The 13,763-nt window shown below is 48.2% G+C and overlaps 1 protein-coding gene across 1 annotated transcript in view; it reads right to left on the minus strand.

The window, feature by feature from the left end:
* Positions 1-11,290, minus strand: part of TSC22D1 (TSC22 domain family member 1) — a 65,581-nt gene extending 54,291 nt beyond the window's left edge. The window contains exon 1 of the mRNA XM_063304575.1: positions 8,170-11,290. Coding sequence (XP_063160645.1) covers positions 8,170-10,841 — 2,672 coding nt within the window. The 5' untranslated portion in view covers positions 10,842-11,290. The remainder of the gene's footprint in view (positions 1-8,169) is intronic.
* Positions 11,291-13,763: the final 2,473 nt, after the last annotated feature.

A 13,763-nucleotide genomic window follows, 5' to 3' on the forward strand; every position in this document is an offset into this window, starting at 1 on the left:
CCCTCCAAATAAGCTTGTCTTCTCTTCATTCATGACATGCACTAAGCCAACACTGCAATCAACAAGACAACAGATTAGGTAAAATAAAGAACCCAGCCTGCAAATAAACGGGTACATCAGTTGCAAAACTTCTATTAATACAGACCTGTTGGGAAGAGCAATTTTTCAACTTTTCTTCAAACCAAAGTACCCTTGAAAAGTGAGTTTTCAAGCTTTTTTGAAAATGTAAATATTAGGTTGTTTTTACCAGCTTTTTTGATCTTTCCATTTGCACTGTGCTTCTAGTTTCCATTTAATTTTCTGATTGGGTATTAACACATACAGGTTCCACACAAAAATACTACAGAACTCACATTTTTGTTGACAAACATTCTAATGAAAGAGGATTTTTTTCCTTTTCTATTAGTTTTCTTCTTTTCATTTTCTGTCATGTGCCTCCAAATACGGGATTTTTTTTTCATTTTTCTTTAAAAGATACAGGTGTATCTGCAGTTGGCATGCAAGATCTGGAATGCAGAATCCAGACAACCACTAGATGGCCACAGAAAAAGCTTCCTGTGTCTTTCTACTGCCTCCTGGTGGTCATCAGGACTTTTGCAGATCATCTAAGATTTGCTTCATAGAGAACGTTACTAATGGCTACCATATATAAAAGCATCTCATACTGGCCAATCAGGTTCCTCACCCATCTCTAATTTGATGACATAATTTTATGCCCAATTATCTTATTAACTCTAGGGAAACTTATTAATTTCCCTCAAATATTGGTAGCACAGCACTAAAATTTATGGTAAAGTTAATTAACAAAATTCCTTATAAACAAAGGGGTCATTATTTATTGTTCAAAAACAAGTAACCAACTGCAGGAGCATGCAAACCCAGAGATTACCAAATCCTGTAAATGGCCATAATTAATTATATATTCATTGACTCTTCTAAATAAAGGAACCAAGGCATTAACAAGGACATATCAAAATGCCCCAAAATACAAAATCCTATTTTTCCATGTTTACCTCTTAATTTTCTTGTATGCATATTTATACCACAAAAGCTTTGTGTTTTTTCTCAATTACCCACTGCAATACTTTACATTTCAGTGGTAGAGCTAATACTTAGCCCACCATCACTTAGTAGATTAAATTTTAACCATCACTCCTGATAAACAAAATTATTTTAATAGTTTTATTATTTTATTTGTGTTAAGATAATTTTGCTTCGGTAAGCAGCATTAATTATTAAACCTGATCACAAACAAGAAAAAAGATGTCATTATTTGGTCTTCAGTGACCTCAGTGATTTCTTAACAGGAAAAAGTAGGAAGAAGAGATTGCAGAAATGACAGATTGAAGACTACTAAGACTGAGTCAACCACAGTCCTTCTTAAATAGTGTTGATGCATGAAGTTGGACAAGAAAGCCTACAGTGATTTTGAATAAAGCCACAGAGATACATTTCCAAGGTTATGAAAGATTAACCACAGCTCTTGGAGTTAAATGCCAAAATATGCATATACGAAACTGGAAAAGCCAGCGTTTCCACCCACCCCATCATTACCTCAAGGATGTAGAAGTTAATAATTGCTAATAATAATTGTAGTGTACAGAAATTGCCTTTCTGTGTATTAAAACAGCAAAACCCGTTGTGCACAGCACAAAGTGCATTATCACTGTTCCCATCCTAAATTCTTATTTTGTCTCATCATAGTAGTACATCAGTAAAAACATGATTGCAATGTACTGTATGTCATTAATGAAAATACTAAATTCAGTATTAGGAATTATGATAAAGAGGGACAAAGCATTATGCAAGTTGATGTGTACAGTACAAGTTTGCAATATGGTAGAGAGTTTTGATCATTATTATCTCAAAAAAGTCTGTTGGGAAAGGTGCCGAAGATAGCAACAACATAATGCATAGGAATAAAGTATCTTCTTTCTATGGTGGAATCCCCATTAAATCGTAATCCATGTTTAGACCAATCCAGTCAATGGATTGATTGGAAAGGAAGTGTGGGATTAGTCCCCTAAAGAATCCAAAATATATTGCGTGCACAGAATTCATTGGTAAGCTAAAGAGCACTGCAGCTGAGCATACTTTGTAATTTTTCTCTGAAACACAATTACTCTAAGAGGTAGTCAGTGGGAATCTCTTTCTTGCTTCAGACAGTTGGACCTACTGAGCATAACCTACATTGAAATACTTGCGTGATCTTTTTCCTGCCCTGCAATTGATTTGCAGACATAGGAAGTCAGGAAGATGACCTTGACAGAAAAAGGCAAGAAACGTTACCTAGTCAAAGGGGGCTGAAACATTCTTTAAGTCCTGGGAAGCAAGAGAACATTCAGAAGCTGCTCAGGCAGACACCTCCCTGATTCACTGGGGTATAAGAAGGTGGGGGCGGGTGGAAAGTACAGTGCAATTGCAAAATTGATACCAGCCCCACAAGGGAGACCAGACCAGGAAATCAACTCCACAGGAAGACTAGAACTACACTTTATTGGAGCTGGCTATAACAACAGAATAGATCATAACAGATAAGAATCCATCTTCTACCCCATTAATTAACTGACTGATTGTTGACCTGAAAAGGTACTATCAGACTCCTGATTTTTGGTGACCATAGCCCAACATGGCCCCCTCCCTACAATATTTCTTTCTTCGAAATCTTTCACTCGAGAAGACTCTTCTAGCTGAGGTAAGTAGTACTTAAAAGTTTCACACATGCAGACTGATAGGATTACAACAAATGTTGGATTCTGTGGTGCCAACTTAAAAGTTTTTCATAAGTTATCTTAGGTTTGAGGGGCATCCAGATGGGGGTCACAAAACTTTCACCCTTCTAGACAGCCAAAGAATTCCAGGTGACCCCTTCAAGATGAAACCCATCTGCAAGCCCTGAATATTCCCTTTCTCGCCTTACCCTCCCTCTGCAGCTGCTGGCTTAATGCTCCAGAATGTTTTACAAAGGGCTCCAATGCAGCCAGCCATCCCTGAATAATTCAGATGGAGCAGAGCTGAGGTCTTGCACTGTGACTGCCCTCAGTAATACAATTAACTTTGAAGGTGAACAACATCCAATATGGAGCTACCCTCTGGTTACCGAGTGGAAAGTAAGAAATTGTTTCGAAAAACAAACATGTCAGAACTTGCATTTCAGGACTTTTGTATCTTTTGTCTATTTAAAGCAATGTCACATCCACTGTTTATATGTGCCCTCTCTTGCAGAAGCTCCTGTCCCATGAATTTGAGCCGCCACTTAATTATTCATACCCAAGACACACCGTTTGCTCATATAATTGTTTTGTTATATGGCAAATTACATGCTGTTAACGTCTGTAAAATTCTTAAATCTGGGAACCCTAGTTCCCTCCCTCAATTCATTATTTTATTTCACTTTTTTTCTAGTATGCACAATTGTAGAGCTGCTTATTGTGATTCAGTTTTGAAAGCTAAAGCCAATTAAAACACAAAAGTGTCTTCTGCCTAGATGCTTCTGAATGATGAGTCAAGGGAGAAAAGTGAGGGATGCTAACAACACCTGACTACCAAGGGTATCAGTAAGAACAACAAGTAAGGCCACCAAATTCTATGAAATATAAATGGGAACGTCTCTGCTACAGACTGGTTTGAACGCTTACGGCTGAACAAAAACAGCCTACGACCTTTCCTATTTTGTCACTTTACCTAAAGACCATTCCTTAAACTATTGAAAAGTTATTGTAGGAAGTGAAACAAATAGAAATAAAAACATCCACTGATCTTTATGCTCCAGTGGATCAGTGCAGGGAACATGCTGCGTAAAGTTTTTTTACAAGTTCAAGGCAAAGAAGTAAACTGGACTCAGTTAATGCTCTGCATATGAAAAAAAAAAAATCTGGTTTTCCTCTTATCTCTTTAATATAGAAACCCCCCTGAATGGAGTCAGGTAGTCCTCACTTAATGACCATTTGTTTAGTGATGGTTCAGACTTAGGACAGTGCTGAAAAAACCAACATACAACTGGTGCTCACACTTACGACTGTCACAGCATCCCCGCAGTCATGTGGTCACGATTTGGGTGCTTGGCAACCGGTTCACATTTATGACCGTCGCAGCATCCTGCAGTCATGTGATCACCATTTTCAACCTTCCCGGCCACTTCTGGCAAGCAAAATTAATGGGAACCACATGATTCACTTAACAGCCACCTGGTTCACTTAAGGACTGTGGCAATTCACTTCATGACTGCCACAAAAAAGGTTGTGAAGTTGGGTTGGATTTGCTTAATGACCTCTTCTCTTCGCAACTGAAATTCCGGTCTCTACTGTGGTCATCAAGTGAGGACTACCTGTAACTGTTTTTGTATGATTGAGAGATAGAGAATTAAAGGGCAAAATGAGTCAAGTAAACCCATCTTGCTCCTCATTTTATTTAAAAAAAAAAAAAAACACCACCACCAAAATAGGGTGATTTTGCCATGAATTTCAGCAGCATGACTAACTGGTATAGGCCAACCCAAATTATAAAAGAATATATTAATATTCACATCTCTGCGGGCCCAAATTTGTATAGGTTCGACACAAACTAGAACACCTTTCTTCAGTTCCACAGAAAGAAAATATTCTCCCATCATCCAGGTGAATAAGAAACTGCTATTTTTTAAAAAAACTTTGTGGAAATAATTGGAAACAAAAAAACAACTCTACACTGAGACAATTTAACAAGCGTTAAGTGTAAATCCACAATACAGATAGTTGAAGATGATCAAGAACTAAGATCTTATTGACTTACTGACTTTGGACCTTTTCCTTTGATGCCATATAAGGAGTACTTTACTCAATACATCAAATGCATCAATAACCCAATATAATAATCCAAGAGTTATTTCCCAATGTTCTGGTTTACAAAATAGTAGCCAGATTGCTTGTTTCTCATTCTCATCCTACCAACATGATTCACACATCACACAAATCTACCATGCGGTTTGTTTGACTCAGACTTAGTTAATCCAATCTGGGTTAACCCGATCTGCCACAGCATGCATGAACCTGATCAACTGTAGCTTATTCAACAATTTATTTAAGCATGGCTATTACATGCGAAGCGGTGTACCTGAAAAGGATTCAGCTACCATTCATTTCTCAGTAAAATGAAAACAGAATCTTGAGATGTATCTGAAAATTACAATTTTGTAAAACAGAGAGATAATCCAGAGTGCTCTGGATTCTTCCAACAGAAAAGGGACCAAAATCCTTCATATCCAGCTTCATTGTAATAAATAGGGAGTTTATATCAGAAAATTTGTGGGAAAGTATATTACAGCAGTTTGTCAAAAGCCTTACAGTTTGTCTGAAACAGTGTTACAAATTCGTTGATAGTTATTTGCCAAGTCTGGAGCTTTGCAGTTCTTGTATCATTGACCTAAGGTAACCAAAACTTTCAGATTATTTTCTCTCCTTTCATTCAATTTGAATTAGCTACTTCTCAATCTACTCGGGGAAGAATCTCATCAACTGCCTTAAACCGCTACAAAACTTTATTGTCAGGGTTGCATTTTTAACTAACTTCAATTATTCTCCAAGCATACTTAGGTTAATATGGTCATACAACACTCCTAGAAATAATTCAGTTTCTTTTTTCTCTCACAAAGCAGAATTGCCAACTAAATTTGTTTCATTGCACTACTTCAGCAGTAGAAACTTACAAGTAATTTAAAAACAAGCCACATGACCCTGCCCAGCTAAAGGAGAATCAGAACAGTAAGGTTGGAAAGGACCTCAACAATCAGCTCATCCAACCCTCTGGAACAGGGTTTCTCAACCTTGGCAACTTTAAGATGTATGGACTTCAATTCCCAGAATTCCCCAACCAGCATGGCTGGTTGGGAATTCTGGGAGTTGAAGTCCACAAGTCTTAAAGGTGCCAAGGTTGAGAAACCCTGCTCTGGAATGTGTAGGAAAACCAATTAAACCATCCTTGAGAGGTGACCCTCCAGCTTCTTCTTAAAAACTTTCAGAGATGGAGAACCCCCACAAGGTAGAAGAGTCCACCATTAAGTCACCAGAGAGCTGTGATAGGTATCTCGCACAGAATATGCTCTGATTTACAATTGCTTAAACATCCCACTGCTCTTCCAAATTTCATGTCAAAGGTATTATAGGACCATACATTAAGTATTTATTTGCTTTACCAAGCACAGGATAGCAAAATTGTATTATTCTACTTGGCAGAATTGGAAAGTAGAAAAATAATCAGCAGGTTGATCAGCAAAACACCAAAAAAGCAATCTTTTTGACAATACCATCAACAGCTCACTTCATGCTTAACACCACAAATTGTAGTCACTATCAGAGAGAATTCATACTTCTCTCAAGTACGACTAGCTTGAAAACTTTTGCCAAAGTGACACTCCAGCCTCTTCCAATGTACTTTCAATTCCTCTTGATCATCACACAGAGAGAGACCTGGAATATCCTTGGATTAAGGAGACACACAACTTTGCTTCAATGACTTTATCACCCAGGAGGGAGAGCAGACAAACACATTTTGGATGAACCCCTTGGATGGAAGGAGGAAATGGAAATGTGAAATCCATCAAGAAGAACCTGCAGATCTTTTTGTTCCCGACTGAATCAACATCTTGGATATCGCAGATGCAAATCTGCAAAGGTAATTCATATTGTGAAGTCCCTTCACTAGAAACCATAACTCTGGAGTTGCACAGCTGTCACAAAGGCTATTCAGTGAAGTATAGATTTAAATCAACCCTACCCAACCTGGTAATTTCCAGATGTTTTTTGGGATTACAATCCTCAGCATGAGACGCACTGACAATGCAGCAAACACACCCATGTTCCCTTTGAAGTACTTTTTCTGCTTCAGATTTGAACAGCTGCACATCTCTATTTGAGATCAGGTTAAGGCCAGAGAATCAGTGTAATACCACAGTTAAGATGTTGGAATCAGATTGGGGAGATCCCAGGCTCAAGACACCTTCTTCCCTGGAACCTCACTGGGTATCAAAGACAGGCATTCTCTCTTCGTCCAACATACCACACAGGGATGTTGTTTTAAGGATAAAAGGGAAAGTGCCAGTTAAGCTGCGCTGAGCTCAGAGAAAAGGTGGGATAGTGGTACAAATAATAATATTGTAAAGAGTTTTCACACCTCATAGGCCACTGGCTTCTGTGTAAAAGGAAGAGAATAAGCAACACCTAGAAATAAATCAACTTTCTAATGTTAACAGAACAACAGGATCCACAAATGAATGAATCCACCCATACTGAATGTGCCTGCTGAAACCAGAAGTAGACAATCTGTAGCCTCCAGAGGCTGAACTACAATTCCCAGCATCCCCCAGCAATGGCCCCGCTAACTAACAGCACTGGGAGTTGTCTGCATAAAAATCAATTCAAAGGTCCCAAAGAACAAGCTAATTAATTAATTCTCGTTGACTTCTCTTCCCCCCCAACCGCCCCCCCCCATGTTTTATCAGTTTGACCGTGTTTTACCCAGTTTTAGAACTGGGTTCCATGTTTTTGCCATGGTTTCTTTTGGGTGCAACCTTAAATCAATGCACACCAACTTAATGTTAATGCCCCAAACCTCCTCTCATCTTTAATTCTGACCATGCAGACTTCCCTCTCAAGTCAGCCTCTCTCTAATCTTCATTTCTGCAGAATCTTGCCTGACAAAAGAATCTGAAGATCCTGAAAACATGCAGATGTTCATGGATATAGGGCTGGTCTAATAATGTTGCCTTACTATGCATGATTGGGGGGGGGGGCAAATTCTGAACTTGGAATGGTTCATATCTCAGTCCTCCCCAATTCATTCCCACTCCACCTTCCACCTCTAAGGAGAAAAGCAGAATTGTCTAGAGAGTGAAAGCTTCTGTGGGCTCTTTGGTTGGATTCTAAATATGGAAATAGACCCAATTTGGACCAATGTGCTGTGAACACTGCAGTTCTTAAGTTAATTGAGCCTCTTATGCACAAAGAAAAGATAATCTGGCCCCTTCTACTTTTGGAATTTCTGCAAAAGGGCGATGGAGCATTTCTGCAGAGATTCTTTTGTCCACTATGAACCAACCTCATCCTTGTTGGCATTCATTAGTAAGCTGGTATTTGGCCAAGGCTGAGTCAGTCGGGTAAGTCCAGCTTACAACATTTCCCTTTGAAATGATCTTACCTGTCTTCCTCACCATCCAGAGATGCCAGCGGAAGTACCTTCAGGGGGAAAAGGGAGGAGACCATGCTCCCATCTGCCAGGGCTGAGTGGGCTCCAACACTGCCTTCACCGCCAGAAGGCTGGGTTAAGCCAACCAAGGTGGATTCCGTAGGGCGCTTGGCATCTTCAGTTCGGGTTGTAATTGACTGAGCGAGGGACTGCGCAGAGAACTGGGAAGAGTTCAGTGGCACGCTGGGGGCTCCGGGCAAATTGATGCTAGTAGAAATCAAGGCAGGTTGAGACACATTTTGGACCAAGCTCCCATTTTGCATACTTGAAGACTGTGCTAGGTTCTTGGAAGGAGCCAGGCCCATAGGCGCAGGGGGCCCGCTTGCAGCTGAATGGCACGGCACAGGAGTAGTGCTAACAGAAGGTACTGGGCTCACAGGAGGCAGTTGGCTCATTCCTTGAACCAGAGGATCTCCGGCTTGCATTGGTATCAAACTACTCTGGGGTGCAATACCCAGAGGCTGAGAAAGGCCCGGTAGCGCACCTTGGGACCCTGGATGGACGATCCCTGCTGGAACTGAGGGAGCTGCTTGGGAGGGTGGAGCAGCAGCAGCAGCAGGAGCACTCTGGGCCATCAACGAAGGACCAATCTGATTTGCCACTGGTGGTGGCTGGGCCACAGGAGCTACGCTTCCTTGTTGTCCAACGTTCATCACGGGAGCAGGCGCTCCCACGGCTGGAATGGTGGGCTGGGCCTGAGCAACAGGCTGAGAAGGTGCCACAGCGATGTGTGCTTGGACAGGAAGCTGCATATTTGGCGGCTGCACGATGGGCACCGTAGACCCTGTTCCCAACATCGCAGTCCCAGGCTGCAGAGAAGAAGCCGAAGCTGGAAGCATCTGCGGCTGTGGCTGCTGGGTGTAATCTGGCACTGGGGCTTGGGTTACTGGCTTCACATGCCCTGGAGCCATCTGCATAGACATTGGGGGCAGGGCTGTTGCGTGCTGAGCTTGTCCCTGCCCAAAAGGTAACTGTGGTGGCTGTGGAGCAACTGGAACAGCTGGGACCGGTTGGGCTGGCGGGGTGAACGGCAGCTGTTGCGATGCCAGAGCTGGTTGATGGCCACCAACTACGTTCACCGGAGGAGGAACCTTCTGCGGAGGGTAGCTGACATCTTGAGGATGAAGCGGGACCTGCGAGAGCTGGGACTGAGAAACACTCTGGGGTAGACCTGGTGCTGACCCTGCACCAGCACCGCTGAAGTCCATCTGCTGAGGCCCTACAGCTTGAAATGCCTGCTGCTGCGCCCCAGAAGGGGCCCCCATCTCCCCACTTCCCACGCTCTCGGTATAGTGGCTCAGGGTGCTGCTGACGGAACTCCCACTGGTGGTCTCCCTTTCCGAGGTCACTTCTAGGAGAACGTCTCCTGTTTTGGCCACAGCAGCTCCTTCGGCCACCGGACCAGGGTTATCCTTGTCGTAGAACTCTGTGCACGTCCATCGCCCTTTCTTAAACGGCTCCGAAGTGGAATCTAATTTCACGACTCGAAACCTTGATGTGCCGCCCACAGGCTGCAGGTGGCCCGAAGCCACCGCTGCTGCCCCTGCAACTGTATGACCAGAGCTTCCGGCGGCATTCAAGGAAGCGCTGGCGCCATTGCCAATCCCGCCGGAGAGCGCCACATTCCCAGGGTGGCTCCCTCCGGGCACAGCCATTCCATTCCCGGCACTTGCGAGGTTGCCCAGGTTCTTGCTCAGCGGGCGTGCTCGGCCACTCGCCCCCCCTGCCACACTGCTGGCGCAGGCTCCACCGGCAGAAGTGACCCCAGGGGGGCCACCAGGGCGGAGGTGGGCCACGGGGGCAGCTGCAATGGTGCCCACGGGGGAGGAGGGCGCTGCTGCAAGGCCAGGACCAGCGCCCTCCAAGCTTCCAGCCCCGGGCAGCCTTCGGAAGGACGGGCTGGATGGAGAGCCCCCCGAAATCGGCAGCCCCGCAGCCCCGGTGTGGGAGGCAGCCTGGGGGTGCCCGTGGGCGGGGTGGGCGAAGGGGTGTCCATGAGGAGGGTGGATGCTCCCGTTGGTCAGGGCTCTGGGCGGCTGGCCCAGCCGGGGCTGGTTGGGGGAGACGGCGCCCGGGCTCTCTGCCTCGTGGAAGTTGTTCAGCGTCTCCTCCGAGGAGCTCCGCTCGGGCTCCCCCAGGTCAGTGGCCCTGGACAGGGAGACGTCCAGGATCTCGGAGGAGGAGAAGTCCTCGGTGTGCGACTCGTCCAGGTCGTCGTAGCTCTCCGTGTCCTCCGCGATGCTGTTGTTGGAGCTCAGGCTGGCAGAAATCTGGGCCGGGGTCACGCTGGTGATCTGGAAGCCGCTCTTCTTCTTGAGCTGGGCGCCCGCTTGGCCGAGGGGCGGCGGCTGCGAGAGGAGGGCCAGGCTCTGCGGTGGGGGGGGCGGCGGCGGGCCGGGCGCGGAGGAAGATGCGGCGGGGGCGGCGGCGGCAGCGGGGGAAGGCGGCGGCGGCTGGACCAGCAGGGCAGGCGGGTACTCTTCCGAGCTGGCGCCGGCGCTGCCGCCTCCGACGCTGCCCGCCGTGCCGCCGCCGCCGCCGCTGCTGCCGCCCCTCCGAGGCAGCATCGCCGGGTGCGCCATCTTCTTCGCCCGCGCGTCTGCAGCTGAGTCAGGGTGGTGCATTGAAGCCAGGCGCGGGCAGCAGCGCGGCTCTCCAGGGCCGGGAGGCCGGGCTCACCGCGCCCCGGAGGAGAGACCGCAAGGCGCGCAGCTCGCCCGCTCCGGCGGCGGGCGATCCAGGCGGCGGCGGCGGCGGCACGCCGAGCCCCTCCGCCCTGCCGCTCAGGCGCTGGCCATCCGCTCCGCCGAGCGCCTCCTGCCTGCGACCGACGGCGGGGGGCAGGGAGGCGGCTCCGGCGCCGGGCGGCCGCCGCCCCCAACTCCACCAGCAGGGCTCGCGGCGCCCGTCCCGCAGCCCCCGGCGCTCACCGGGAGAAGGCAGCCGGTTTCCCGTGAGGAGGAGGAGGAGGAAGGGGAAGGAGCCGCCCCTCTCGACGCAGACGCGCAGTCCCGCTGGAGACGGCGGGCGCCAGGCGCGTCCCCATCAAGAGCAGCAGCCACACGGGCCGCGGGGAGGCAGCGGGGCTGGCGCAGCCGGACGGCCCGCCTGGTCCTCCCTCCCTACCTCCCTCCCGCTGCTGCTGCTGCTGCTGCTGCTGCTGTCCTGCCGCCTCCGCCTGCGCGCCGTCGGTGCTGCTCTTCCCGAGGCCAGGAGCCCGCCCCGCCGCCTGCCTGCTTGCCTGCCTGCCGCGCGGCCGGGCTGGAGAGACGTTGTGCGCTCCGCCTCCTCCGCCCAGACCCTTCGCTCCGGCGCCTCGGCTTCAGAGGCGCTGGGGGGCGGGGGGAGGCGCCCAAAAGATGGCGCTGGCGGCGCAGGCGCAGCCCGGGCGCAGACATAAAGGCCCCGTCGGGACGAGCGAGGGAGGCGGCCGAAGGGCATCGCCTCCTCTCGTGGAAATGGCCGAGGCGGGCGAGGTCCCTGGGCGCTCCGCCGAGGGCGGGCCGAGCACGCGAGAGAGCTGGCCCGAGCTGCGGCTGCTGCGCTGGCTGGCCGGACGGCCGGCTCGGGGCGCTTTCGCCTCCTCCTCGGTTTTCGCGTTTATCTCCCGGGCGGGGCAGAGCGGGCCAGCTGGGGACGGGCGGGCGCTTCCTGGAGGGCCAGCTGTCGGCCGCGGGGGAAGGGGCAAGCGGGCGGGCTGGGGCAGGGGGCAACCGCGCCTTGCAAAGCTGCGCTTCTGGAGCGTTCGGCAGAAGCCCGCCGGGATGTCCCAGACGCCCCCGAAAAGCGGGCGGCGACCCCTCCGCGTGACTGACGAGTGAGAAAGCCGAAGGGAGGCGGCCGGCCCTGCGCGCCGAGAAGGCGCCCGCGGCTGCCGGCCGGGAGCGCTGCCGCAAAGGACGCCCCGTCTTTCCCCACGGCGGGCGCCGGCGGATTTTTCCAGAACTCTGCCTTGTGGGGAGGGCCGGTGGGTGCGTGAAACTCAGCCGGAACGCGGGCCGGTCCCAGAGGCAAAACTGGCGGCAGGGTTAGCTAAGGAGAAGCCCTCTCCGCCAATTCCCAACCAGCTGAAGGTGGTTTGAAGTAGCCTCGGAGGACAAGCCCCGATTGACCTCTGAAAGTTTGCCCTGAAGGAGGCCCGCTGTCGCCGCCACGTTAAAAGAAAGAAAGAGAAAGGGGGGAAAGCGGGAGGGGGGAGAAAGCTGGCGTCTCATCTCTCCGACTATTTTTTGCCTCAAGAACTGCGTCTTCCAAAAATCCCCCGCTAGTGGCTGATCCTAGAAATGCTTTCACGTCCTTCGAAAAATCCCTGTCGTACACCTTCTGGGATTTTCCAGTCGCTAGTTCGTTTGGCTTTCTAACAAAGAGATTTGCGACGCCTCGACGGCAAGTGCATTTATTACAGCATTTCCCCTCCTTATGGCTCACTTTGATGCTCCAAGACCATTTGTAACGGCTTCCTGAAGAAATACTGCATTAGTCTCTCGCAGCAAACACTAGCGAAGAGGGTTATACACACTGCATTTACACTGCTTGAGATACATGCTTCTGAACAGAGGCTGCTGGCTCTAAATCAAACATATATAAGGTGAAATGGGGGCAGGCATCTGAATTTCTTTTAAGCTGTCATTTTGTTCCATAGATATTCTACCAATAAATATGTATTCCACCAATAAATAATAAATCAACTGGATCTAGGCGTCTAATGTTCTCCAGATGATGCCCTCCTGTTGGGATAGGATCCTAAAGCTCTCTAGGAATGCAAACTGCATTTTGAAGGAGGAGGATAGAGTATTGATGCTTTTGTACATTGGTGTTGGAGAGTACTATGGAGAGTCAAGAAAACAACAAATGGACCATAGGACAAGTCAATCCAGAGTTCTCATTTGAGATGCAAATGATCAGGTTCAAATTAACAAATTTTGGACACTTTTGCAGAGAAGACCATAAGGTAGATCCAGAGGATGAACTACCAGGTGGGTGGACTCAGTTACAGCAGTGATGGGAGATCTGATGGGAGATCTGAAGAACCAGGTAGGAAACAGATCATTCTGGACAACACCAGTCTATGAGGACACTAAAAGTCAACACCAAGCTGATGGCGCATACTCCAAGGAATGCAAACATTCACTTGGGAGCTTTTTCTCCTCCTCTTACGTTTTGCCATTCATTTCTCAGCCTTGGATGTTGAGGACACCTGCAAAGAGTTTTGATAATGGGTTTCCGTGTTGCAGACTGTTCCAGTGTTGCCAGCTTCAGCCTTCGCTCCAGAGTTGGGATTGCAAACCCTAGAATTCTCAGCCAGCCAGGAATTCTGCTAGCTGCACTGGAGAGCATCATCTTGAGGAAGCATTGTGGGGCAATAGTGGCCAACCAAGACAGATCCCAGAGATAAAATGGACACAGATGCCAGGATTATAGCAACATACAAAGCTTTATTAAGCAGCAGAAGCAACATACTTACAGGGGAGCTCCCATCCCAATCAGCCATGACAGACGGTGGCGGGAGAGGTGCTTTGCCAAGATGCGCCTGTAAGAGTTCTTCA

The sequence above is a fragment of the Candoia aspera genome, chromosome 5 (genome assembly GCF_035149785.1).
Source record: "Candoia aspera isolate rCanAsp1 chromosome 5, rCanAsp1.hap2, whole genome shotgun sequence".
NCBI classification, from domain to species: domain Eukaryota; kingdom Metazoa; phylum Chordata; class Lepidosauria; order Squamata; family Boidae; genus Candoia; species Candoia aspera.